The following is a 25,070-nucleotide window of genomic DNA, read 5'->3' on the forward strand; positions in this document are numbered from 1 at the left end:
AAAAAGAACAAAATGAGAATCTGCCGTCGCCGGGTGTGCAAGGAGCAAGAGGTAATTTGAATGCTGATACAATCTGCTCTCGTGAGCGGGATTTCTCTCTACGACGCTGGACGGCTTCTTTCCACCATTTCTCCTTCATGAAGCAACGGCGCAAAGCAACGTCCACTGCCAAATGCGATCTTTGAACCGCGACACGAGCATCAGTCATACACACGTCCCGCTTTGCGAAGAAGTCATGTTCATAGCTGCTTGGTTTTCTACCCGCCGTACATCTAGCGCATGGCTCTTCTTCATCGCGCTATTCTGCTTCTCAATACACGCCGCAGCATCGAACCTAACATGCTACTACCCGGACGGCCTTGAGAACAGAGGCGACGCGTGCAATCCTACCTCCTCCGTCTCCCAATGCTGTGGTCCCGGCTTCGTTTGTAGGTCTCCCATCACCCAGCAGGACAACCAAGCCTTAATTCCCACCACCAGGTCTCGGTAATGGCCTCTGCCTCCCAGGTCCCGAAGACACGAAATCCTACGACTGGAAATACTACCGAAGCGGCTGTACCGATCCAATATGGGCTTCCCCAACCTGTCCCAATTTCTGTCTAGGCCGTATGCTCCCCAACCCTTCCCCCTTTCCTCCCCCACCATCTACCCTCAACCCGCCAACAAGCTAATCCTGTCCCAGCCAACGATAGCATCGACTCGGGCCAAGGCATCCAAAGCTGCTCCGGCGGCCCGAACCGCTACTGCTGCGCCCACAGCCGCCGTATGGACTGCTGCTCCAACTCCACCAACATCTTCACCCTCGGCTTGGCGAATATCGTCACCACGATACCGTATATCTCGAAGGCAGCTAGCACGACAGCTCCGCCCAGCATTACTCTGGTTCCAGGTCCTTCGTCCGGCAGTGGCGGTGTATCGAAGAGCGTTTCCACAGGTGTAGGCGTCGGCGTTGGCGTCGGTGGCGCGCTCGCCATCATCCTCGGTGTTCTTCTCTTCCTACGGCACAGGCAACGAAAGATGGGCGCGAAACGGTCCCCGGAGTTTGGTTCGCACAGGTTTGAGACGCGGCAGGATGGGGCGGGGAATGATAGTGGGACTGTGGTAAAAGATGCAGAGTTTTTGGCGATGCGCGACGGCGGGGGAGAGGAGATTCGGGCGTATCTACCGAGTAGTCCGCTGGAGCTGGAGAGCTCGCCACGGTTTGAGTTGGGCGTATTGCCGGATCATGACGAGCGTGCGCCGCTGGGGAAGAAGGGGGATGAGGCAGAGGAAAGGAATAAGTACCCTGGGAAGTATTTTAAAGAGGAGGGGTTGCATCGGCATGAGGTGCCGGGTTGAGAGAGGAGATGGGATGAAGAGAAGTAGTAATGCTAATAAGAGTTCGCTACTAGGTATCCGGGCTTCGAAGTGATATGTATGGAGACAGCTAATGCTGCGGCTACCACGTGGTACAGTACCAGGACACAAGTTTGGGCACGCCGTTCTTTTCATCTCGTCCCGATTTATGACGAGGTGCTGGAGCACTACAAACAGCGGCAAGCTGGCCGATTGTCAGGATATGAAACGTCTCTAATCCAAGCTCTCAGGGACTTTACATCTTATCAAAACTTTTGGAACGTGTCGAAGCATCCCAACAGTGATGAGCAAGCGTGCCGTGCGTGCCTAATATTTCGACAAAGCACAGCACACTTCGCCGGCCCTGAAAGGAGAGATGATACAGCTCCAGCCTCGACACCACTGTGAGGAGCAGCCCAGCTAGTAAGCAATCAGTTAGCCAAGAGGCAGTCAAATCTGCACTACTTGGAACTTGACATCGCGCCTTGGTTTTTGAAATTCCATGGGGGTCCCCCTAGCAGTGGTCAACGCGTGTGCACAGACTTATGACGTGTCACTGTAGAAGGGAGGAGGGCGCCGTATCCAACTTCACCAAGCCATTGCTACACACTCACCGAGACAATCTTCTCTCTATCCGCTCCACCTCCCCATCCAACGCCCCACGCCCGCTCTCTACTAGCCCCTGCACCGACATGATGAGCTTTTTGAGGAGCTCGTTCTCCTTCCTCAGCGCGGCCACGTCCTCCTTCCGCTCCCGTTAAGGAATGGAAGGGTAGACAAGGTCCGCAAGAGGTAGGTTTGGTTGAGCTGGTTTAATTTGGCAGAGGAGAGAGATGAGCTGAAGTGAGGAGCGGGGGAGAAGCGTGCCATTAAGCTTGAAGCTTTGGTGCTTTTATCAGCCTGTAACCTTTTGAAACTGCACACGCGATGTGAAAGCCTATGTGGTGGAAATCAGAAAGTCTCTTGATACGCTCGCGGCCTACTAGCTGGGCCACTCCTCACAGTGGTGTCAAGCCAGCAAGAGTGGAAGCCGAGCCGTTGTAAATACGTGTGCCTGACCTTATGAGCTAGTGATATAGGAGTTTGACTTCTGATATTCGGTAGCCGTGCAGTTCGTGAGCTGCGGTGCTTAACAACTGATTCTGAGGTTTTGGGGGCTGTTGAGGTACCACATGCAGTGGTGAGATGGTGCGGTCTAACAGTCGTCTAGTCTACATTCTGTAGTGCTTAACGTCCCTCTCGATTATCCTTCGCTTTAGAAGTATTTAGCGACTAGACCGTGTGCGCTTTACCCGTTGTGCTTCAATATGTTGACAAATTCCCAGATAAGATTATTCAAATTTTCTGGCGAGATTTGCACGTGACCTCCTCTTTCTATCCCATCTACTTCCATCCCAACTTCTTCAAAAATAAGGTTATCAGTCTTATGCAGCTCGGGCCACCGCACCACGCTAGTGTAAATCATTGACCACATCACGTCGCGCGCGAGCTTCTTCTTTTTCTTCTCTATCGTAAGATCCGCCAGAAGCACCCCTTCTCGCCGACCTCGACGCCGCCATCATGGGCCGTACAAACGTAAGTTGTTTTCTTTCTTCCGTCAAGAATGCACATCAGGGCCTCCCTCTCACGGTTTAGATGCGTCTCTTTCTCGTTGTTATCCTCTGAATGACGGCCTCTCTCTCAGCTCGCGGCTTCTGGACTCGACGCTAACGACATATAGACTCACAAACCTACCACTGCTGCGCCCGGCCTGGCCGGTGACGCCCCTCCCCCTGCCCTGAAGCCCCACCGCGCCCCTAAGACCTCGGTCAGCCGCGCCGCGCCTCTTCCGAGCCGCCCGCCGCCTCCCAAGGAGAAGAAGGCGAAGAAAGACAAGAAGGAGAAGAAGCCTGCCAAGCGCGCCCGGGGTTAGTTCTTCCCTTGTTACGGATCATGTTCTGCGCTGTGTGTTCGGAGGCACTGGACGCTGTCTCAAGATCTTGAGGACACTCACACAGAACTGGACTTGTGCATCAGGAATGTAGGAAGCTAATGTCTGTATTCCAGACTCCGACGACGACGACGACGAAGAAGAAGAGAAGAAGCCGGCGAAGAAGGCGAAGAAGCCAGTGCGCGGTTAGTTTCCCACGTGTTTATCCCCTACAGTCTCATCCGCGCTAGTCTCTTTAACGTTTTGGTGTATATCAAAATGGTCTGAAGAATGTCACGATGTTTGACTAGTTGAAATTGATGAATGTAAAATACTGACGTTGCGTTTTAGCCCCGACTCCGGAGACAGAGAGGGATAGCGAGTTGGAGCTTCTTGTTTCATTTTTAATCACCGACAGGCGGAGAAGCGCTGTTAAACACACTGTGCTCAATGTCTGAATCTCTCCATAGTGCCCCGCGACGAAACAATTGGAGGTTGGGAAAATAAACTGAAATATTTACCCTTAAAAATAAAAGTTGGTCAATGCACTGTGTTATGTCGCCGCCACTACGCATGATCAACGAAGGTGCTCATAGAGAGAGACTCGACTCACGTGTTCACGCTACTTTCTAGGACACATGATGCCCCATTCGGCATGAAGACATCCCACATAGCTTTCATGCAACTGCAAATGGCCCGCAACTTACCAACATTAACTTACCAGCATTCCTCAATGTGATCACAGCTCTGAGAGTCAGGGGAATGTCCGACTCCGGCGGCTTTCTTCGTTTTCCTTGCATGCAACCCTCCGTAGGGCCTGGACTTGTGGTCTTGGGATGCGCCGCATGAAAAAAGCGCCTTGAGGGTGGGGCCAATGGTACGGTAGCGCAACGGAAAGGAGGCATCTTCAACGCACAGATCTTAGACTAAGTAAAATAACTTCGGTATCGTCGTAATTGCGGAGATTGTTCCAGCAGGCAAAGGTGAGTGTTGTATCACATGATCTTGATCGATTTTAACGACGTATTGCACAGCGTTCTAACATTGCGGAGCCAGTGAATGAAGAGATGTAAGACCGGGCGGTTGACAGCTTCAAAGAATCGAGAAGGATGCCCGGCACAGCATTTCGATCCATCTCTTGCACGTATGACCTGCGGAGCTTGACGTCGGAAAGATTATCGCTGGGGGCGTTCAGATTCGGTGATTATTCAATTCACAGATGCAAGTTCCTGGAACATCATTTAGCCAGATATTCAATGGAAAATTGATGCTGAGGGTCACGGAGAACGGAATCCCTTACGAACACTCAGGGACCTCCTCACGAAGGCGCTTACTCCCAAGGGTGATCCTGCGGCTAAATAGGATGTCCTATGGGCTGAAGAATGCTGATTTTGGGTGAAGAGATGATGGAGGTGTCGTCTGCGGCGGACGAAGGTGAAGATAGGGTTTGGGGCCAACCTTGGAAGGGAATGGCCGGTAGAGCTAACACGGCGCGCAGGGGCTTTCGGCAATGGAACCGCAGGACGCATCTTACAACTCAACGTTATCCACCAATACATCATCAAAAGCGCGCAAATTAATGACCCGCCCAACTTACGCACTAAAGCACCTAGATAGCACCTTCTGCAGTGTTAACGTGGCCATTCAGCAGCCCGTTCAATTCGCGTCGTGGGGATCTTTCCGTCCCCTTTTGGATTTCATGCAGTGGCGTGGAGATATTATTCTGCAGCGACAATAGTTTCCACACGAGAGACCCTTACATCAACTTCTGAATCTCGATAACATGCTATGACACCTCGCGCAGTGGCGCGTAGGTGCAAATCGACAGGCAAATCCAGGTCGCGCCATTGGACGACCGCGGGAAACATGGAAAGCCTTTTGCAGCCCTGTCGAGGGAGGCCAGCGAGCCCAAAATGACAGATCTTCGCCGAGCTCATATTTGGGGAAGTGGGTTGAAGCACCTCATGACATTGCATGCAGACTTTCAAGATTAGGTCATAAGTCTGGGTACACGGACATCTCACTGCTCGGGGTCCACTCTTGCTTGCTCGACGCCAATGTAAGGAGTATACCAGCTGATATGTCGTCAGTCAGGCAAACGGTAGCCCTATTTATATCGCGTCGAGGTTTCAATCCTACTTAGGGTTTAGCGCGCCTATTGGGTGGGATACCCAAAGCAGGTGTAAGGAGTACCTAAACGTATAGCCTGGTTCTGAACGACAAGGCAATGTTCGCACCAATCTCAGTTGCAATGTTACAGTGCCTGGGCAAAAGTCAGTACACTCTAGAATCCCACTGTTTGAGATCCTTCGTTGTATTGACAGGAATTTAGATAAGATATAAAAGCCAAGACAACGCAAACTTCAGCAGCCCGAAGCGCTTTTAATCGACCCGTTACGCCGTCGTTCAGGGTGACCCAGCATCTCATCAAGAATCCGGACGCAAGGTCAGAACCAACTGCAGGAGGGGCTTGGAATCCGCATGGTAGTGGCAAGAAAGCGTACGAAGATCGCAGGCATATCGAATTCTCTGAACTAAATACATGCTGACCGCTCCAGACATCGGAGATAGGTATATACATTGAAGACATCTGAGACTGTTCGTGCAGTCTACCTGACATAAAGAACTTCTGACACCTGGGGTAGTCGCAGACTAGACATTGTCGTCACCCTTCGCCATGAAGAGATCGAAGACAGGGGCATCTTCGCCCATCTTCTGCTTGAAATTTTGGCTTATCCCTAAAGCGAGCATACTTGCAAGGAGATCCGCCAGGTCCTCGCTGAGACCGGGACTGGTGAGCCTGGTCGACACCTTTACCGTCGCCAGCAACATGTCTTCTTGGCCCCTCTGCTTGGCTTGCTCCATCTCACGCCATTCCTCCTCAATCTTATCCCATCAAACAACAAAGACGTTCTTGTCCATAACCTCGCCTTCATTCAGGGACTCTCTGAAGAGGAGGAACTTGGCATCGAAGTGGTCCTTCTTCTTCTTGTCGGAAGCCAAGCTGTCATAGTACTTGGTGACGCATTTCTGCTGTTCGGCTGCACTGAGCATGGCAGCAGGTCCATGCTTCTCGAGGTAGCGTATGGTGAACGCATCTTTGTGATGCAAGCGGGCAAAAGTGATGAAGGCGCTTAGACCTTCGGCATTCCAGTAGGACAGGACCACCTACTCTGGTTAGTGCTTGGCCTTGAGTCGACTGGGAATTGGACAAGACGAACCTGATATTCTAGACCCGACGCTCCCAGACCCTGAGCTGCCTTGCCTTCCTTGGCTCCGGGAACCTTGACGCTCTCCGCGCCATCCCTCCTCACCTCCGACGCAATTCTCAACTGATCCTGGAACTTCTCCTCTTCGGTCCAGTTCTCCTTCTCCAGTATCAACTCAAGATCCTCCCAGAGCAACGAGTAGTTCATCAGGTCAACGATGTCTTCTTCGCCCTTGTTTTCCTTCTTGTACTGAAGCCATGCCTTCTCAACTTTGGCCATTCGCTTCGGGTCTTCCAAGCGACAGCCCTCAACCCAGGTCTTCTGGGCTGACGGAATCAAGATGGCGATCTTTCCGTAACGGAACCCGCCTAGCATATCGAGACTGTTGGCCTTGTGAACGGATCGGAAAGCTTCGGTGACTTGGGAAGAGGTCAGGTAGCCGGTGACCATGTGGGCAGGCCACTGTGTTCTTCAACGTCAGTGGTTTTGAGTGCCTCTTTGATGGATGGGAATTGACCTCTTTCCAGCCACCAGAGCCCTTGTGGCCCACATCCTTCTTCTTGTTGCGATTCTGCTTCTTGCCGCCTCTAGTCGGCATGGTGAGCAGCGGAGCGGACGAGATGTTTTTCGACCTGCGAAACGGGTGAGTAGAGAGCCAATGATGGGATTGAGATGCATACCTGGAGGACGCGATGGTGAGGTGAAGTGGGAGAGGTTGAGGTTGAGAAGAGGACGGAATGAGTGGGAAGAAGGAAAGAGCCACTCCGCGTGGTCACGTGTTGACGTCACGGCCCTCAACAACTTCACCTGGACGGCCATGACTCGTCAAATCTACGTGTACTATCAGCCATCTCTCCGAGGTGCCCTTGTACGCTTTGAAGAATTTGGAGGGGATGTGAAGTTCAATGCACAGGGGTGCAACTTGGGAAAGCCTCGTGACTGATCAGTTACCTACCAGACCACGGGGGTATTCCTGATAATAGCATCGAATACACCATAGAGACACCGAAGCATGTTTGATAGACATGCGAGAGATAAGGATACTACGGGGGTACATGCGAACGATAAGCAAGCTGGTCAAAAGCAGACGGCGGGACTGCTTCCATTCGTAATGTTGCTGTCTGACGTGGCCCAGCCACTTACCAATTCCGCGGAAGAGTAGGAATCATTTCGAAGTATGGATCAGGAGCAAAGGTAGTAGCAACAGTTCGCACCCTGATTTCGCCGTCAGAAATAGCACGACATATTTAATGATACTACATTAAACTGAAAGCTTCAGCTCGTAAACTACGAGTATAAGGGCCATAATGATCAAGTACAATAATCTGTGTAGAAGTAGATCATAGAGAAGAGTTTGAGAAGCAAAGACTGACTCGCCATAGAATTGTACCCTCGCCTGACGCTGTTTGAAGTGCTTCAAGCTATTCTTAGAATTTAGAGGTGCTTTCACGTATCTCCGAATTCATCCTCTTGCATCGGTGAGTAAGCAACTTATCCAGAGAGACGTGTACTGCTGCGAGGATACTTACATGGTGTCAGTGACGTGATTGGTCAATTTAGCGGAATGTGCGCTGTGATTGGCCACTTTGAAGGCATGTTTCCTCCAAGCCCGTCAGCCCCCTCCAGGCACAATCACTGAGTGCCTTGAAAGCCTTATCTACCATCTCCACGGGGATATCTGCCCCTTATACGGTGACAGGTAGCATATATATAATGAGGCACCTCATTATGCTCCAAAATCACACCCAAAGCTTCACCAACCCGCCAACTGCACACTTCAAACTTGCAACAAAAATCAAATCTTCAACTCTTCATCCATCCCCATACCAAGCTCTCAAACTCCCAAACTTATCCGTTAATCATCCTCCTCCCAACCATGCACACCCCCATCTCCCCCGCAATCCTCTACTGGGGCACCCCCGTCGTCCTCATCACAACCACCAACCCGGACGGCACTCCCAACATCGCGCCCATCTCCTCCGCCTGGTGGCTCGCGCACCGCTGCGTGGTCGGCCTGGGGGGCAGCTCCCAAAGCACCGAAAACCTGCTGCGCACCGGCAACTGCGTTATCAACCTGCCCACCGACGACATGGCGCCCGCCGTCAACCGCCTCGCGCGCACCACGGGCACCGACCCGGTGCCCGTATGGAAGGCCTCCACCGGCCACGTCTACGTGAAGGACAAGTTTGCGCACGCGGGCCTGACGCCGCAGGCGAGCGAGGTGGTCGCCACGCCGCGGATAAAAGAGTGCGCGGTGCAGATGGAGGCCGAGCTGGCGGGGGCGCACGAGATGATGGAAGAGATGGGCGGGCTGAAGGGCGCGATAATGGCGGTTGAGCTGCGGATTGTGCGGACGCATGTCGAGGAGGCGCTGCTGTTAGAGGGGCATGCGAACCGGATCGATGCGGCGAAGATGCGGCCGTTGATCATGTGCTTCCAGGAGTTCTATGCGATGGGGCCGAAAGTGGCGGATAAGAGCCGGTTGGCGGAGGTGCAGGAGGAGAATTATCGCGTGTTGACGGGGAGTACGGTTGTGGAGGGCGAGGTGGTCGAGGTAAAAAAGGGCGAGCTTTTGTAGGCTGTTGTGGGGTTCGGCGAGATCAGCGACGAGAGCTTGTTTGGGATTGTTTGGTTGGATTGGATGTAAAAAGACTAGGAATTAATATAGACGGTTGGGCTGTTTAACTGCTAAAAGCTGCCGCGTTCAGGTTAGACACGTAGTGAGATTAGAATCTTTAGTTCTAACATATCCTCTGCTAACCACGAAATTACACTTAGTCCGAAAATTTTGAACTTCATGCAAAGGATAAAGCACCTCACGAGCTTACAGTGAGGCCCAGTACAAGAAGTATAAAGATTAGAAAATCCCTTACGATAACTAACTGTCTGATCATAAATGCACGAGAACTGTAGAAAAATAAGAGATCAACAATGCTTTGCGAGATTTCTGTGCCCGTATTGGATTCAAAGAAAAAGGACAAGATGTAATATCCGAAGCACCCACACCCGAACTGGCCTTCGAAGTCTTTTGATTGATCGGCGGTGTGATGGAATAGCTCCAAACAGCATGTCTAGCGTCGAAAAGTGACACCCAAGCAGACGGGAGCTACAACCTGCCATAACTTACGCCTAGTACTGTAAGAGAAGGCGCTAGGTACTCCCAACTCAAGTAATACGTTGCGAAGAACCATTCTGCCCAAACAATTTGAAGAGAACATTGATTTCCTCATTGCGATCGGGGTTTGACTTGTTCCAAAGCTCTTGCGGCGTGACAGCTTCTGTGACACTGCGCAATGAACGGAGTCGGCGACTGTGGTCCCAGAACGTACACGTCCTCGCAGTCTCAATGTCGGCACCGTGTTGGAGCAGTAGTAGAATCAACGCCTTTCTGGGCCGAGCCTACTAGGTATAAGATCATTTTTCAACAATGAGTGTAGTGCAGTCGGCCAACCGTCGCATTCTACGTTGACGTCAACACTAGCCTCGAGCAAAAGTTTGATAGTAACCAGAGGGAATGAAGGGCCGTGGGCCTTAGATCTGTAGATCAGGCCTGCTAAGGGGCGGCCGTTCCCCCATCCTTCGATGTATATCGGCTTTTCAAGGTAGACGGCAAACTCGAGGAGGATCTTGAAGCATTCTATGCTCTCTGAAATGATTGCCGCGGCCAGTGGAGCCACTGGGCCCGAAAGTTCTTTTTGTTTTAAATGCGACTTGTATAAACAACTGATTGCGTTAGGATCGGTTCCCTTGGCGAGGATTCCTTGGAGTCTTTGGGGTGCTGATTTCCTGTCCATTATGAAGAGGCAATTTTCCAGATGCTCTCTTTCCTCATCAGAGAGTTGCGACCTGCGTGTGCGTGCTAACAGCACTTTCTCTCGATCTACTAGGCCTCCGGATGACGCTCCTTGCGCAGGGGGGCGTGTGTTAGGTGGCCTCGGCGTTCCTTGTCCTTGGTCTGTAGTGGCCGTGGTTCTCGACGACTGTGTGGTGGAGGTAGGAGATGCTAATCCTTCCTCGCCGTCCCAGGATCGTGCGCTCTGAGACTGGTCGTCGTAGTCTACAGCCGACTCTGCGTACGCGCTTTTAGCGTAGGTTGTAAGCTCATCCAGGTAACGCTGCATGGTGATGCCTCCGTCCAATTGCTGGCCGTGTATTCTTTGTAAAGTTGCAATCATCTCGGAGACATCTTGTCGGACTGTGGTTGCGTCCTGGTTGACCAAGGTGGTCGTCTGACGACCATGGCCAGAAGATCTGAGAATCTATTAGCAAGCTATATATTGATTAACTCCTTGTCATGGGCCTACGTCTACCATAGCGCTGCTTCTGGTGCTTCGATGTGTTCTCGAAAGTCGGACAGAGAAGGAAGTTCAACATTTCAAACAATCCATAAACCCGTTACGCTACCTCAAATGGCGATGCCATAAGAGGGCCATAGGGCTGCCGAAATACCCCAGTAGAAGTAACAGAAGAGTGTTTGCAGATCAATGGTAAGGTACCGCCAGGGCCGAACACTACGGCTCAAAATCGACTTTTGGTTCTCTAGGGTCAAACGGCAACGTCTTATCCGACTCTTCCCAGTGTATGACCAGTCCTCCCCATTGGGCTGTAGCCAGCCCCCATTGGGCTGGCCAAGCTCTGTAATAGTGGTGCCGCAGTTTTGGAGCACCGAAATGATGTCCTGGTGATCAGCCGGCGGATAGCGGCCTGGTCGAGTAGCGTCTCGAGCGAGCGTTCGTACAATCTTTTGCAGTGACTCAAGCTCTTGAACAATCGGGGTTGTATTAGCGGGAGCGCTGGAGGGGGTCTGCTCGAAGGATTCGAAGCCTGTGACCGACTCTCCAATCTTGGACAGAAGGCTCAGGCAGGTTGCTTGGATGGGTTGAGGCTCCGCCATGTTGTCCGGCGAACAGCGGGGATTTAGATGCGCAGATTTCTGTAATAGACGATAAAGGCGGAATTCAAACAGCTTAATGACATCCAGCGTTTTGAGCAGAACACAGGTACTTCAGCCTTGTTGGAGGATACGCTCGCGACCAGCACGACAGTACTCCTAGCCAGGACGAGGGGCAAGAATTCGGCCACGGGGCCTACAGAATTGATGAACGAAACTAAGGTGCATGATGCGTCAAAGATTGCACCAAAGGCCGGTGAAGGATGAAGGAAGCGTCAGGTGTATCTGGACGTCACATATTCTCAGCTAGCCGGGTGCGCCATCTAGAACAAGCTGTCTTGTGTGTACCTGTCTGCCACCGCTTGGGTTGCTTCAATGTGTTTTCAGGAATCTCAAGAAGATAGATGCTCTTCGCCTTAGACTATGTGGAAACGTGTTGAAGCACTTCCTGCAGTGGTAAACAGGTGTACACACAAAACAGAGTGCTTAATAGGTGGCACGTTAATCCCAGAACAAGCGGTCTCGGTACACCTGTCTGCCACCACTTGGGGCGCGTCAATGCATTCTCAGGAATTGAAAGGAGACAGAAACGCTTCACCTTGGGCTCTATGGAAACTCGTTGAAGCACCTCAAACGGTGGCAGACAGGTGTACACCCGAACAGAGTACTTGATGAGTGTGCCACTTTTTCGGTGCCTCGCGTGGGTATTAGCTACGGCAAAAGGTAGTCTAGTCTCCATTACGTTGGCTCTTACATCCTATTTAGAGTTTTAAAAGCCTACGGGGATACCCCAAGCAGTCGCAATGAGTGCTCCAAACTCATGTATTGGTACTGTAGATGCGATATAGGGGCGGAAGCAATGGAACTGGGCAATATTTTGGCTGACTAGTGGTAATTAAGTGGACATAGCTATCCCCAGGTACTCTCTTCCCGGAACATCGCCATTCATACCGCTTTTAGCCCTTTAAGCGCCAACATGTACTTATCTAACCCTCGTTCTGACCACCCTCACGGTTCTGGAAGTCGAATTGCTACATATTCTCCCACGACGACTCCATCTCCACCGGCTCCTCCACGACCTCACTCCGCGGCGCCCTCCTCGCCGGCGTAGAAGTGAACCCTTCTGGCAGCGATCCCACCCGCGCACTCCCCCTCCCAGGCCTCCGGTGGTACAGCGCGTCTTCCATTGACGGCGCCCCCCTCGTCAACGTCTCCAACTCCTGCGCCGCCTGCTCCGCGCTATCGGCACCAGCTGCCCTCGCCGCCTTCGTTGCCAAGTGCGCTGCGGTAGCCCGTTCACCAAATCTCAGCACCATCTCTTCCCTCGAGAGCTCAGGTCGTGGTCGCAGGGGCGTGGATCTGAAGCCGCGGGATTGAAGGGCTTGTTCCTTCGCAGCTGCATCCACCGTCTTGAGTATTGCTTTTTGCGCCTCGAGGGCCCTGGCCATCTCTGCGGCGCGGTATTCTGAAGCAGCTTGCTCTTGGGTAAGAGTGTGGTGTAGCGCTTTGAGGCGGCGACTGGCCAGCTCGCGCTCCTCGGGGGTGGCGTGGCCGGTGAGGGAAGCGGTGATTAGGCGTTTCAAGTCGGGATCGGCGAGGGCGCGCGCGTGGAGCATTCTCCTAACCGAGTTGGATATAGGTGGCCGAGGGCTTGGAGAGGGATCATTGTCGTGACGCTCTTGTTGGCCATCGTTCGAGTTGGAGGGCTGGTCCTGGTGCTGAACGAAGCTTTGGTGTTCGCTCTGGTCGACCTGCTGGCCTTCACCTAGATTGGACTGCTGAGCTCCGTGATGTTCAAAGCGCTGGTTCTCATCTTGGTCTCTTCCTCCTCCTCCTCTTCCTCCTCCTCCCTCCGTTTCTACACTCTCACGAACGAACGTCTGGGCCTGGGACGTGCTGCGAGATCTATTTCCAGCTCTATGCGTGAATCCCTCGCGGTTCATTCCCCTAAGCCTCTCTTCCCACGTTTCTCCTCCTTCCCTCGCCTGCTCATACCGCTCGGCCTCCCGAATCTCGTCGCCCTCGAACAAGCGTTTGAAGGCAGGAGCATTGTCATAGTAGAAAACGGGATATTCGAGTTCAGTTTCTTCGAGAGAGAGTCCGGTGTGGGGACCTGGGGCGTAGATCAGGACTTCGGGTTTGGGCTGGCTGGGATCGCTTTCGTGGGGAAGCACGTTCTCGGCAAGAGTAGAGAGTAGAGCTGCACCCTCAGCAATGTAAGAAGCATCCATAGAGACGGGGTCCGCTGCTGTCGTGGCTACATCTTCACGTGCCACTTCGCCCATTCTCTTCCGTCCTGGGCTCCGATGCGGCGAAGTCTGATCTTCCGGTGCCCGCTTCGCACGCTGTAGAAAAGGCGTGTTGCCAGCAGGGCCTGTCACTAAGATATCCATCGCGTCCGGTCCCTGCGGTGTGAATACAAAGTCGTCGTATGTATCGTCGTATGTGAAGTGGGAGGAGAGCGAGCTGCTCGGTCCCGCCGGGGTCATCGTGGGATCTAGTGGTGTTGTCTCCAAATCAGGGCGTGCTGCTGCCACCTGGGGTGTCGGCAAGAGGGTGCGAAGCATGCGGGGGGCAGCGAAGGTAGTTGTTGGCGCGCCGGTAAGAGGGTTGCGTTGCGGCGGTGCCATGAGACTTCGAGGATCAATGTAGCTGGGCGGGTTTGGAGTGCCTTCGCTGCGTGACGATCTCATCTTGGACTTCAGCGGCGTGCTTTTTCGAGCCAGACAAGTATGCTTCCGGCGTCGTCGTGATAGTGTGCTGACCAGAACGTGCGCGAACGAAGGCTCCGGAACATTGGAAGTGGTGTTGCGCTGCTGCGATGTTGTGGGCCTCGGGAAAGATATTCGACCTGATTAGGTCATAAGCCCACGCACATGCATTCACCACTGTCTGAACGGTACGTTCCGTTCATGACAGCATTGCTGGCCGCGGTACGATGATGTGACTTAATAATCAAAACCCAAGCCAAACATTTCCGCACGAGTCTTGCATCCTGCATAGAACCTTGAGATCGTGTACAGGCTCTCAAGCACGGGTAAAGAAAACTGTACGAAGTATTTCGACAAGACGCTTCGAAACTTGGCGAATGGATTGAAGCTCGAGAACGAAGGAGAGGTTTGAAATACCAAACTCTGCACGAACGATACAAACTTGGTCCAGTCCAGTGTTTGATAGCACCGTAAGGAGCACAGCCTTGGCATCCATACGGTACCAAAGCGGTCCCATGAATCAGCAGGATGAGACTGAATTGAATCGGCAATTGTTTTTGAGCACAAGTATATTAGTCCGTACATGCCTTAGCCGGTACAAGCTCATCGTGATGTGATTGTCATTTCCGACACACAAGCATTCCCATAGAAAATCTATGTCACGTGCGCTTCACCAAAAATTAACAAGGATTAGCCATTGGTTGTGATAACGTGGGAAGAGGTTGAAGCATTTCGAGTTGAGGAAGGGGAAGACATGCTCGCCTTGTTACGCTGTACTGCATGTATTCACGAGCTGCAAATGCGAGGAAGGCCTATGAGGGATACCAATTGCAAAGATGACCTGATTATCTTTCTAGTAATGCTGAGTGCCTCTCCTGCTTTCCTTATCATGTAAGTAACATACTCCCGGATCACGACGCCGTGTCAACTGTACCTCATTCTACTCCATTCATCTCCGTCTCTTTGATAAACTCCTAGAGCGAGCCTAGAGCGAGCTATAAATGAGCTTACAGCTGACCGGATGACAGTAATGTTGAAGTAGCTATCGAGCGGGGCATCGAGTTCCGAGGCGCATCGTCCCGATGTGATGTTCTGACAGGCACAGCTGGTGGGTTCTCTGGCTCGATCTCGTCCGTTGCGATGCCAGGGTTTGTTACGCAGCTCAGAGAGTACATCCGGTACTTATTGAGACGCTCGAGGGCAGTCTTCGTGTGGAGGATGGTTCCTGGAATGTTCAGCTCGAGGCCCTTAAGTGTTGTCCATGGTATGGTGTGTGTATTTTGTTCGCCCTTCCTCTTATCATCATCTCTTTGCCCGTCGATGCTTTGTTGCCTTGCGTCGCGGCTCCGGTTTGCGAATCTTATGTTCGGACACGCCTTTCCTCTGTGTTATACGCTGACTGCGCCGAGGCTCAGATCGTTGCCTGGTCCTCGTATCTCGCTTAACCGCTGCGGCAGCTATTCGTCGTGGCCGTTGTGAGGGCGGGACGATTTGAGATGTGGGCGGGGAAATGGGCGGAGTCGACGGCAGGTGATGAGACATGGCCCTGTCGGTAGGAGGCGATTGGAGCTGCTGAGCTTGCTCATCCAGCATGGCTGACAAGTCGAATTGCTTAACGGGATGGAGAGTTTGGAGGACGGGAGATTGCGATGGTGTTGGAGGTGGCTGCGGCCCGTACGACAAAACGCCGCGCTCGTCAGGTGGTAGAAACATGCTAAAATACTGTACAAGAGCGTCAAGAGATTTGGAGCGAAATATCCTCAGAGCGGTGGCCCAGTGATCCGTGTCGCCTGGCAGGAGGGATGGCCGTCCGATAAGTTCGCAAGCCGTAGAATCCAAGGCCTGGTTGAGTTCGTGGAGGCGGGTATTACGACGCTCCTGGAGCTCGGCATGGAACTGGTCCGCGTTCATTGTATTTGCAGCAACATCAAGAACATCGTGGTAGAAGGCTTCGTGATCCTGGATAGCGGAGGGGAAGGTATTATACTGGTCGTGTAGAGTCGTGTAGAGGTCGTTTCGCTCGTGGCCAAATTTCCAAGCCGGCCACCTCGGTGTGGCTTCGTTCATGATGAAGGCAGCGGGGCCGATGATATGGTAGCTCAAATGAAAAGAATAGAGATGCGGATGGGTGGACTAAATGGGTGGACTGATGGGTAGAGCGATGGGTGAAATGATGGGGGTCCGGAAAGCCAAGAATCGTCGTCGGCGCGGAGAAACCCGAGTGCCGAAAACCTTAAGCGGCTGCCTGCTGGCCTCGAGAACAACAACACACCTACGACGTTTACAAAACGCCTCGTACAATTAGCCAGCATTCATACTACGTCTTTTCTTTGCAAAGATCTATCCGTCTAATCTTTTTGCAAGCCTTACGGTCTTCTTTCTTCCCCGAATACTCAACTTTTGCCCGCCGTGCACTCAGAATACAGTACTAGGTGATAAGTTTGGGTACCCGGATTTACCACTGCGTGGGTTCTACTCTTAATCGCCCGACACTGCCGTAAGGAGTAGCCCAACTAGCATTCAGCCGGCCAGTCAAAAGGCTGCCCAATTCCAACTGCATCGTCGTTGACATTGTGTCGGAGTTCTGAAAGCCTATAGGGGTACCCCAAGCAGTGGTAAGAGAGTGGCCAAAAATATGCTGCAGGGCTGTAACCTTCAGGTCAATGCCACAGGACGCTTCATACTAGTCCGCATGCTATAGTCAACTCGATATTTGACTGCACCTACTGTCTTACTATCATCCTTATCATGCATTCAAGGCCCCCTCCTCTACTTCAATAAAATGGCAACTACAGATACAGACAATCTCGATATTCCTCTAGAGAAGTTGCATATTGAAAAGCACCATCATTCCGAGGGTGTCAGAGCTATCATCCAACCGGTTCAAAGTGGTGTTCTTGTTGACACTCCTGAGGATTGCCTTCGTGTCGTTACTCTCTACGCCTACGGCACCGTCGTACACGCCGTTCGAGCATTCGCTATTGCTCAAACACCGTCAGAAATCAAGTTCTCGCTTCGTCTGCGCCAAGATGGAGATGTTCGTTCTCTTTGTGACATATATTACTACGGGAGCGATGGCTTGGTTCTTCGCAATACTTCCCACACTTTAATACACCTCGACTCCACGTCTAGTTTTGATTCACTCGACGAGGCTGCCAGTCAACATCGCATAGAGCCCGAAGATGCACAAGTCATTGCCCCCGCAGTTTGGAGACTAAGCGTCAAGGGCTCACCCGTATTAAACTTCAGGATTTTGCCACGTTTCCACCCAATCCTCCAACTGCCAGAGCGTCCGGCACTATACCCTTCCGCGGAGCCGAACAAGTTAAAACGAGCTCGTTCACCGTCCGAGGAAGTTGAAATACCCACATTTCAAGAACGGGTTAACCGGAAAGTCAAAGCACTCCACCCTGAAGACGAAGGGGTACTTCTGTATATCCCTAGCAGTCAGCGCGGAGACTCCTTGACAGCGTTGACTTCTCCTAGCCGCCACGTGCACTCCCTTGCTGAAGGTGACAAATTAACACTTCCTGGGGTCTGGGATCACGATGGGTATTCCATCACAAAGCGGAGGCATGTCGCTTCGGCAGGATTGGCAGAGGTCTATCACGCTAACCACAGCGAGTTTGGCGAATGCGTCGTCGTAAAAGCCCTGAAACCTCCAATCTCAGACACGAAGTCACCGCAAGAGCTAGCACGACGTGTCACCAGCCATGCAGATGGTTGGTTTCGGGAATACGTCATCCAGAAGCAACTTGACCACGTGTGTAACCTATTCTCGTTCTCCTACCAGAAGGCGACGTTCATTGATTCAAATATAGGACTCGATTGTCAAGATATACGGTGGTGATGCTCGATACATGACGCTCTACCTAGAATATGTTCCTGCAAATGACTTGGCCAAGTGTGGAATCTGGCGAAACAACGAAAACAACTTTACAGGAACCAAAGACGACGCGTCTCAGATATGGAGCGAGATTGCTGGGGCGCTTGAATATGTGCACGGCAAGGGCATCGACCATAACGATATCAAGCCGTCAAACATCCTCTTCTCTCGGGAGCGTGGTGCCGTTCTTTGCGATTTTGGTCTCTCTTGCCTTACGGGAGCCAAGCCCACCACGAATGGAGGCACGCCATACTACATTCCACCCGAATACCTTACCAGAACTCTTAGAGGACAGCTTGCCGACATTTGGGCATTTGGTATAACAATGTTGTATGTTCTAGGGCATATACCTTTACCAGAAGCCAAGCACAAAGTACTTTATTGGCGCATCGTTGAAGTACACAGCCGAGCTCGACCACTACAGCAACCACGCCAACCTACTGCAGCAGACAAAATGCGGAGCTGGATAAGTGAAATCGAGGAGACGAAGAGGGGTCTTGATATGACAGACTACAGCACGTTCATGCTCATTGACATGCTTGAGCAAAACCCAGTACGTCGTGTGATGGCTTCTGAGCTCCGGAAGCGCCTTATGTTCGAAAAGATGCCCAGCAACCGCGCTCATGTGAAGGAAAGATCCCACGAAGAGCAAGGAAATGATCCCGTTGAGCTGCCAAGTTGGAGGTTGTCGTCACATGAAGGCTCTACCACCGAAGAAAATACCGTTGTTGCAACAAGCGCCGCCAGAGTGTCGGAAACAGACCGCGTCACGGCGCCCACCGACAGTGTTAGGCCATAAGCCTGGGCACATGGGATTATCACTGCTTGGCTCAAGTCTTGCTCGCTCGACACCACTGTGAGGAGCAGCCCAGCTAGTAAGCAGCCAGTTGGTCAAGAGGCAGTCTAATTTGCAGTACTTGAAACTTGACATCACACCGAGATTTTTTGAACTCCATGGGGTACCCCAAGCAATGGTAAATGCGTGTGCACAGACTTATGACCTGTCACTGCAGCGTCAAACCTTTCGATCTTCATGACTATTTTACAGGCGTTTAGCAATGGCAGGAGGGCCCCGGCGATATATTGGGAGTTGGAAAAAGTTCCCTCACCCTATAATTAGCTGAGGGGTCTCACGATAATGTTTACAGACGTTTGGCGATGGCGGGAGGACCCCGATGGGCCATGAAAATCCAGAGGCCAATGTCAATTCCCGTACGCTAAGATGCGGACACGCTTCCCTGCTTTCACATGTGCACAGGCTTGCCAGCGTAAGGAGCGTCTCAATGAGGCACAGAAAATCAGGACAGGATGTCATGTTGAAGAGCGTCAAATTTACATCAATATCGAGGTGGATTTTGACAACAACGATGCGATCCGGGGCACCACAGAACGTTCCGACATCCCTAGATATAGATCCGTTCTGGCGACACAGATACCACGCTTCCAACAGTCTGAACCACCCTCAGCACATCGCATCGTACCGCCAATTCAGAGCCTCAAGGCCTCCCATTCCGCTCCCTTCGGCATACCCAGATGAAACCGTCCAGTAACAGCCCAGTCAAGTAAAAGCGACTTTCCGTCCCTGGCCTCAAACTCCAGCACCCTGCCACCAACTCGCTCGCCTTCCTCATGGTCGCTAAAGTAGTAGCAATGGACTCCCGCCACACTGATGCCGGCCGCCCACTCGGGACTGAAAATCCCAACAATGGAGCCCTGTTAGTTTTTCTGGACAAAGTCTTCGTCGCCCTCGCCCACCTGCGTCTATCGCATGGAGATGTTGCAACAGCCAGAAGCCGTCGGCGCGAGCCTTCCGGAAGCCCGTCTGGGATGCATGCTCTGGAACGAACGTGGTCATCTGCATGGCGGCGTCAGCGGGGACGCGCGTGACGGCGTTCGCCGAATCGAAGCTGTGTGCTACGGTGTCGATGAAGACGAGGGGCAGGCCGTTGGCGAGGACACCGACGCCGAAGTTGCCATACTCGGAGAGGTTTGCGGGCGTGGGGCCAGCTGGGCTGGCGAGCCTGCCAATGTTGGTGGAGAGGGAGAATTGGAAGATGTCGTTTGGGATGTGGGTGACCTTTTTGGGGCCTTTTGAGGCGCCTGAGATGGCGGAAAGGAGGGTCTCACAACATGAAGGCATGGAAAGCATGGGTTGGTTTTGTCGTGTTGATTGGGTTTACGACTCTCTGAGATGGCTCACTTGAGTTTTTAGGTGCGCGACCGCGGATACTTGTCTAGGACGTTGGTTGTTATATCTAGAGAGGTGATCCCGTCTATTTTCGGATGTCCAGCCTTGCCTTGATAGGGCCCTGAGCTGTTTCGGTGGTAGCGATCAACCTTCAACAGTCGAGACCACGATGGTTGTCGATGGAGTTCCACGGTCCAGGCGATGCTGCTGCCAGTAGGTAAGTGCCACTTCGGCATACGTTCCACGGTTCGCAGTCCACAGACAACGATGAAAGCGCCACATCTTTTCGTTGGCAGGTACCTAGGTACGAAAAACGTACGAAAATAGACGACGCCATGTATTACGCGCAATCATTACCTCCATAACCATCCCATCATTACACCCCAGATTATATGTACAGTCATCCCCCCACTAACCCAGACCAAACACCCAATACCCCAACGCCTTGAACTTTTTCTCCAGGCCTCATCCACAGGCCGCCTCATCCCCATTTCCTCCCATCTCCCCCTCCCCCTCACGCCTCCCACCTCAGCTCAAGACTCCCCACCTCCTCCCTCTTCCCCACCTTCGGCACCTTTTTATCCCCGTCCATGGTGAAATTCTGCACCTGCATGCTGCTGACCCAGCTCTCGAGCTTGGTGCACCCGGCCGTGACGTTCGCGACCTGGAACCGCTTGGCGCCCGCGCCCGCGCTCTTGCACGCCTTGCCTTCGATGAAGACGACGATTGTCGAGTCGTCGATCGCGTTGGCGTCGAGCAGGAACGAGCCCGGTGAGAACCACGAGTCCCACGGCTGGCATTCGATGCCGCCGCCCAGCCCGGCCCAGTTGAGGTCGGTTTTGCAGTGCTCGTCCGAGTAGATGCGGACGTTGTGGGCGGTGGCGAGGAGGGGGAGGAGGAGGGTGGCCAGGAGGGTGAGCGGGGTGGGCAGCATGGTTGGTGGGCGTTGGTGGGTTGTTGGATATAGGTGCTCGCTTTGGTCGGAGTCTTGACGAACCGAAGGCTTTTGTGTGCGGATCGAGAGTTTGTACAGCTGTCCAGTGGGCTTCGGAAACTGATATTCAAGGAGTTCGTTTGGCCTTTGTGCGAATTCTTTTCCGATTTCGTGATCGAATGACGCGGGATGCTCGGATCGCTCAGGACTTTAGGACCACGGACGGGGTTTTTGCGAAGTCAACGACAGCTTCAAAAGACACACTGAGCACGTGAATAGATAGGTTGACAGTTCTGACTAATTAAGGCTCGCAAAAGGGCAACCGAAACGGCAGCCAGCAAACCCTTTATAACTCACCTCACCACGCCTGCGCCCGTCACGTCGTCCGTCGTGGCAAAAACACATGCACGCATCAGCCATGCCATGCACACGACGCGCAGCCCGTGTCATCCTGCCCCGGTTTTCCCAGCGAACGGGTCCCCGCTACTGGCTTCCACGCCGCTCCGCTGTCTCTGATACGGTGTGTGCATCGACACGGAAACAAAAGGCGATGTCAGAAGCGCGTGCTATTTTTAGGGGGACCGCGCTGCTGACTGTGTAGGCCTGCGCTGGATGCGGGAAGATGGGCGGCAGGGCGGCATGCGGGAGCCCGGGATGGGCTGACGCCAAGGCACGCGGGGAGGACAACAGCACAGCCATCGATGCTGTGCAGATCGCGATATATAGTCAGAGGGTTCAGCCGCAAAGTGATCGGTCGATTTGGGGAAGAGGTTATTTTTTTTTGGAGTGCTATTTTGGAATAAACCCGATGCTCCGGTCTCCGAAACGTTTTTGTGGTTTTTGCTTGAGCGGAGTGGGTATGTGAAACTTGCTGCTCGCATGAGGCACGGTAGGTAGGTGTGCTGTTCCCATAGGTTTGTGCGGAGGACGGACAGCGATCTTGGCTGAAATGGGCGAATAGATCGGCGCGTTCAAACATGTGTGTTTCGGATTTGCTAATCGGATTAGCTTACGGAGAACTGCGGCGGTAGTTAGAGTTCCTGTCATGGAATACGTAAAGGAAGGGATTTCCAGAGCTTGGAGTTGAATAAAGATCGTACGCCCAGAAAAAGGACTGCAGCGAAATTGCGGAAACGAAGTGTTGTATATTCCAGGTATAATTCCATTCTACCGGACCTTCGCATTAGGGAAATGTCTTCAAGTTTTCTGCACACCGCCGTTCGTTAACCGCTTCCATGTCGTTCCCTTCACGCCTTAATCCATCCGTATTTTCTTTTTCTCAGTCCACGCATTCGCGTCATTCAACCAAGAAGAGGATACGCCAGATGTGCTCATGTCCAAACAGAACTCTCTCTCCTCCATATATCGTCGCCGAAAGGGCATAAGTTTGTGAGTTGCTAACAGCTCCTACAAGCTTTCGCCGAGGCCAGAGTCAGAATGCTGCTCGACATATCGGTGTTCTGTTGCTCGAGATAGAAGTGCCCACAGGCTCGTGCACGCTACTGGCTCGTGCACGGTTTCCTCACCCCTCACGGAGCCCTCACCGCCATTTTCAAACTCACACAACTCCACCAGAAATCAACGGATTTTGCTTCAAAATGGATGCCATGCAAGCTGCGCTCGAGGAGCTATCTATCCAAGACTCAAAGGGAGAGAAGAAGAACTTCCAGGCCACCGCAGATAAGCATGGGCTCAATAGAACAACCCTGTCAAAGCGGTTCCATGGGAAGACCGGTAGCAAGGCAGATGGCTACAATTCTCAACGGATCCTCACCCCCGGGCAAACCAAGGCTCTCATTAAATATATCAACAACTTGACAGAAAGAGGGCTGTGTCCTACGCATCAGATGGTTCGAAATCTAGCCTCTGCAATGGCTGGGAAAATGCCAGGAATTAACTGGGCTTCTTGTTGGGTTAAGCAGCATTCAAAAGTCCTTAAATCTGCATACTTTCTTCCCATTAATAAAAATAGGAAGAGAGCCGACTTAGCTCTCTACTACAGCCTCTACTTTAAGCTATTAGAACGGAAAATTAAGCAGTATAATATTAAGCCAGGAAATACCTGGAATATAGATAAAAAGGGATTTCTTATGGGCCAGATAAGCAAATTAAGAAGGATCTTTAGCAGGAATGTATATAAGTCTGGAAGAATGCGGAACTTTATCCAGGATGGCAATAGAGAGTGGATTACTGTAATAGCTGCCATCTGTGCGGACCTTACGGCACTAGCGCCGACGCTTATCTATTAAGCCACAATAAACAATGTTTAAGATATATAGCTGGAGGATTTTAACCCGGATGAACACAACTGCTTCTTCACATTAATACTAAGCGGCTGGACCAATAATAAGCTGGGCCTTAAGTGGCTAAAGATCTTTAATCGAGAAATAAAGGCCAAGGCGCTAAAGGATTGGCGGCTCCTTATTATTAATGGCCACGGCTCCTATGTTAATATGTCCTTTATTGAGTACTGCTTTAGCAATAGGATCCTCTTAGCTATCTATCCTCCTTATTTAACGCACCGGCTCCAGCCACTAGATGTCTCCCTCTTCTCTCCGCTTGCAATTTACTATTTTAATAAATTAAACCGGTTTATGGCTAATTGTGAAGGCTTCTTAAGGTTTACAAAGAGAGACTTCTTTAGGACCTTTTGGATAGCATGGGAGAAGGCTATAATAAAGAAGAATATAGCCAGTGGATGGAAAAGGACTGGTATTTATCCATGGGATCCCAATGCAGTACTAGCGCAATTCAACGCCAAGAAAGTGGATGAAGAGGATAGACCATCATCCAGCAACTTAACCGAGTCAATCCTGACTGCAGGTGATTGGAAGAAGATCACCCAACGCCTAAAACAGGTGGTAGATAAGGTTATTTAATCTAGGAAGGATTCAAAAGTAAGAAAGCTTACTGGGGAGATTTAAGAGCTTATAGCTACTAACATTCTTCTCCAAAGTCGAATCAAGGGCTACTAAGAAGCTTTCAAGATAGAGCAGAACAAGAGGAAGAGGCAGAAGAATCTCTTTCAGATTCTAGCCTCGAATGAAGGTGGCAGAGCAATCATCTATTCGCCAAGCAAGGTTCGGCAGGCTCGGGAGCTCCACCAAGAGAAAGAGGATGCCAAGGCTCGTGATATATCCTCCAAAGCGGAGGACAAGGTGCAGAAGCGGCTGGCTAAGGAAGAGAAGGAAAGAATTGCTGAGTTGAACCGTACTAGGAAGGCTACTACCAAGAAAGAGAAGGACGATGCTGCAGCCCTTAAGAAGCGCCAGCTTGAGGAGATACGTATAGCACGTGAGTTTGAGTTTGAGCTCCGAGAGGAGAGGGAGTTGATGCAGCATATACAGAAGCTCAAGAAGGTTGTATTGGTTATTCCTGATGAGGCTTCAGATGAGGAGTATTGTGAGGTGGACGATGGGGTAGCCAAGCCAGCTTCTAGCCGGCCTCAACAAATGCGCAACCTCCCCAAGTGGATCCAAAAGGATGTTATCAATATAGAATAAATAAGCAGCGTTAGGAGAAACTCCCATTCAATTCTGGTAGAGATCTGTTCATTTTTGAAGAAGTTGTGAAATCTTGAAATATGTGATGAGTCGTGAGGAAACCGTGCACGAGCCAGTAGCGTGCACGAGCCTGTGGGCACTTCTACGAAAGAGATGTCTCTGATGTGACGGGGGAGATTGGGGTCCTTGGAAAGGGTGGCGAGGCACGTGAGGTTCTTACATGTCATGACAAGCTGGATCGCCTGGAGATGGTTCGTCGCAAAGAGGTAAATCGACTTGTCCCGTAGCTCCTTGCATACCAGCCGGAGGGATCTGAACCCGTCGAAGTCAAGGGCTTCGCGTATAAACTGTACCAACTCCGTAGGTAAGCTCGAAAGACATGCTGAAGAGGAAGAGGTTGCCTCCGGAGGCGCCAGCGGGGACCCAAGGGCATGAGTGATGGACGACATGCTAGAAATGCTAGTGGTAGAATGTTGCTGCAATCGACATTGGAGGTGTTTGCGG

General features: G+C 51.9%; 12 protein-coding genes across 12 annotated transcripts; 5 read left to right on the top strand and 7 right to left on the bottom strand.

The window, feature by feature from the left end:
- Window positions 1–235: 235 nt before the first annotated feature.
- On the top strand, window positions 236–1,338 carry BDZ99DRAFT_483148 (uncharacterized protein; the record flags this gene model as incomplete). Its single annotated transcript, XM_033722553.1, has 3 exons — window positions 236–428; window positions 481–606; window positions 683–1,338. 3 exons carry the CDS (start codon window positions 236–238, stop codon window positions 1,336–1,338), a joined length of 975 nt encoding a protein of 324 aa, XP_033569096.1.
- Window positions 1,339–2,895: 1,557 nt separating this feature from the next.
- Window positions 2,896–3,812, top strand: BDZ99DRAFT_551924 (uncharacterized protein; the record flags this gene model as incomplete). Its single annotated transcript, XM_033727036.1, has 4 exons — window positions 2,896–2,910; window positions 3,056–3,242; window positions 3,382–3,450; window positions 3,596–3,812. 4 exons carry the CDS (start codon window positions 2,896–2,898, stop codon window positions 3,700–3,702), a joined length of 378 nt encoding a protein of 125 aa, XP_033569097.1. The 3' UTR covers window positions 3,703–3,812.
- Window positions 3,813–6,139: 2,327 nt separating this feature from the next.
- On the bottom strand, window positions 6,140–7,051 carry BDZ99DRAFT_577104 (uncharacterized protein; the record flags this gene model as incomplete). The annotated part of the gene is made up of 3 exons (XM_033728653.1): window positions 6,140–6,412; window positions 6,466–6,915; window positions 6,971–7,051. The coding sequence occupies 3 exons, from the start codon at window positions 7,049–7,051 to the stop codon at window positions 6,140–6,142; spliced, it is 804 nt and encodes a 267-aa protein (XP_033569098.1).
- Window positions 7,052–8,329: 1,278 nt separating this feature from the next.
- Window positions 8,330–9,031, top strand: BDZ99DRAFT_551931 (uncharacterized protein; the record flags this gene model as incomplete). The annotated part of the gene is made up of 1 exon (XM_033727037.1): window positions 8,330–9,031. One exon carries the CDS (start codon window positions 8,330–8,332, stop codon window positions 9,029–9,031), a length of 702 nt encoding a protein of 233 aa, XP_033569099.1.
- Window positions 9,032–9,579: 548 nt separating this feature from the next.
- Window positions 9,580–11,347, bottom strand: BDZ99DRAFT_504141 (uncharacterized protein; the record flags this gene model as incomplete). The annotated part of the gene is made up of 3 exons (XM_033724021.1): window positions 9,580–9,852; window positions 9,918–10,704; window positions 10,950–11,347. The coding sequence occupies 3 exons, from the start codon at window positions 11,345–11,347 to the stop codon at window positions 9,619–9,621; spliced, it is 1,419 nt and encodes a 472-aa protein (XP_033569100.1). The 3' UTR covers window positions 9,580–9,618.
- An 899-nt stretch (window positions 11,348–12,246) lies between these two features.
- Window positions 12,247–14,164, bottom strand: BDZ99DRAFT_210432 (uncharacterized protein). Its single transcript, XM_033713328.1, has one exon. The coding sequence runs from the start codon at window positions 14,035–14,037 to the stop codon at window positions 12,376–12,378; it is 1,662 nt and encodes a 553-aa protein (XP_033569101.1). The 5' UTR covers window positions 14,038–14,164; the 3' UTR covers window positions 12,247–12,375.
- Window positions 14,121–15,126, bottom strand: BDZ99DRAFT_210441 (uncharacterized protein). Its single transcript, XM_033713329.1, has 4 exons — window positions 14,990–15,126; window positions 14,818–14,930; window positions 14,643–14,723; window positions 14,121–14,589 (listed from the first exon to the last, which is right to left on the bottom strand). The coding sequence occupies exons 2-4, from the start codon at window positions 14,835–14,837 to the stop codon at window positions 14,205–14,207; spliced, it is 486 nt and encodes a 161-aa protein (XP_033569102.1). The 5' UTR covers window positions 14,838–14,930; window positions 14,990–15,126; the 3' UTR covers window positions 14,121–14,204.
- A 618-nt stretch (window positions 15,127–15,744) lies between these two features.
- Window positions 15,745–16,101, bottom strand: BDZ99DRAFT_353109 (uncharacterized protein; the record flags this gene model as incomplete). Its single annotated transcript, XM_033714553.1, has 1 exon — window positions 15,745–16,101. A coding segment is annotated over one exon (357 nt), but the record flags the coding sequence as incomplete, so codon positions are not given.
- A 561-nt stretch (window positions 16,102–16,662) lies between these two features.
- On the top strand, window positions 16,663–18,928 carry BDZ99DRAFT_210461 (kinase-like protein). Its single transcript, XM_033713330.1, has 2 exons — window positions 16,663–17,818; window positions 17,877–18,928. Exons 1-2 carry the CDS (start codon window positions 16,838–16,840, stop codon window positions 18,738–18,740), a joined length of 1,845 nt encoding a protein of 614 aa, XP_033569104.1. The 5' UTR covers window positions 16,663–16,837; the 3' UTR covers window positions 18,741–18,928.
- A 340-nt stretch (window positions 18,929–19,268) lies between these two features.
- Window positions 19,269–20,081, bottom strand: BDZ99DRAFT_577108 (uncharacterized protein; the record flags this gene model as incomplete). Its single annotated transcript, XM_033728654.1, has 2 exons — window positions 19,269–19,631; window positions 19,726–20,081. The coding sequence occupies 2 exons, from the start codon at window positions 20,079–20,081 to the stop codon at window positions 19,430–19,432; spliced, it is 558 nt and encodes a 185-aa protein (XP_033569105.1). The 3' UTR covers window positions 19,269–19,429.
- Window positions 20,082–20,555: 474 nt separating this feature from the next.
- Window positions 20,556–21,265, bottom strand: BDZ99DRAFT_210465 (uncharacterized protein). The gene has a single exon (XM_033713331.1). It carries the CDS (start codon window positions 21,061–21,063, stop codon window positions 20,644–20,646), a length of 420 nt encoding a protein of 139 aa, XP_033569106.1. The 5' UTR covers window positions 21,064–21,265; the 3' UTR covers window positions 20,556–20,643.
- A 2,776-nt stretch (window positions 21,266–24,041) lies between these two features.
- Window positions 24,042–24,380, top strand: BDZ99DRAFT_336842 (uncharacterized protein; the record flags this gene model as incomplete). The annotated part of the gene is made up of 1 exon (XM_033714307.1): window positions 24,042–24,380. A coding segment is annotated over one exon (339 nt), but the record flags the coding sequence as incomplete, so codon positions are not given.
- Window positions 24,381–25,070: the final 690 nt, after the last annotated feature.

This window comes from Mytilinidion resinicola (genome assembly GCF_010093595.1).
Source record: "Mytilinidion resinicola strain CBS 304.34 unplaced genomic scaffold BDZ99scaffold_34, whole genome shotgun sequence".
Lineage (NCBI taxonomy): Eukaryota > Fungi > Ascomycota > Dothideomycetes > Mytilinidiales > Mytilinidiaceae > Mytilinidion > Mytilinidion resinicola.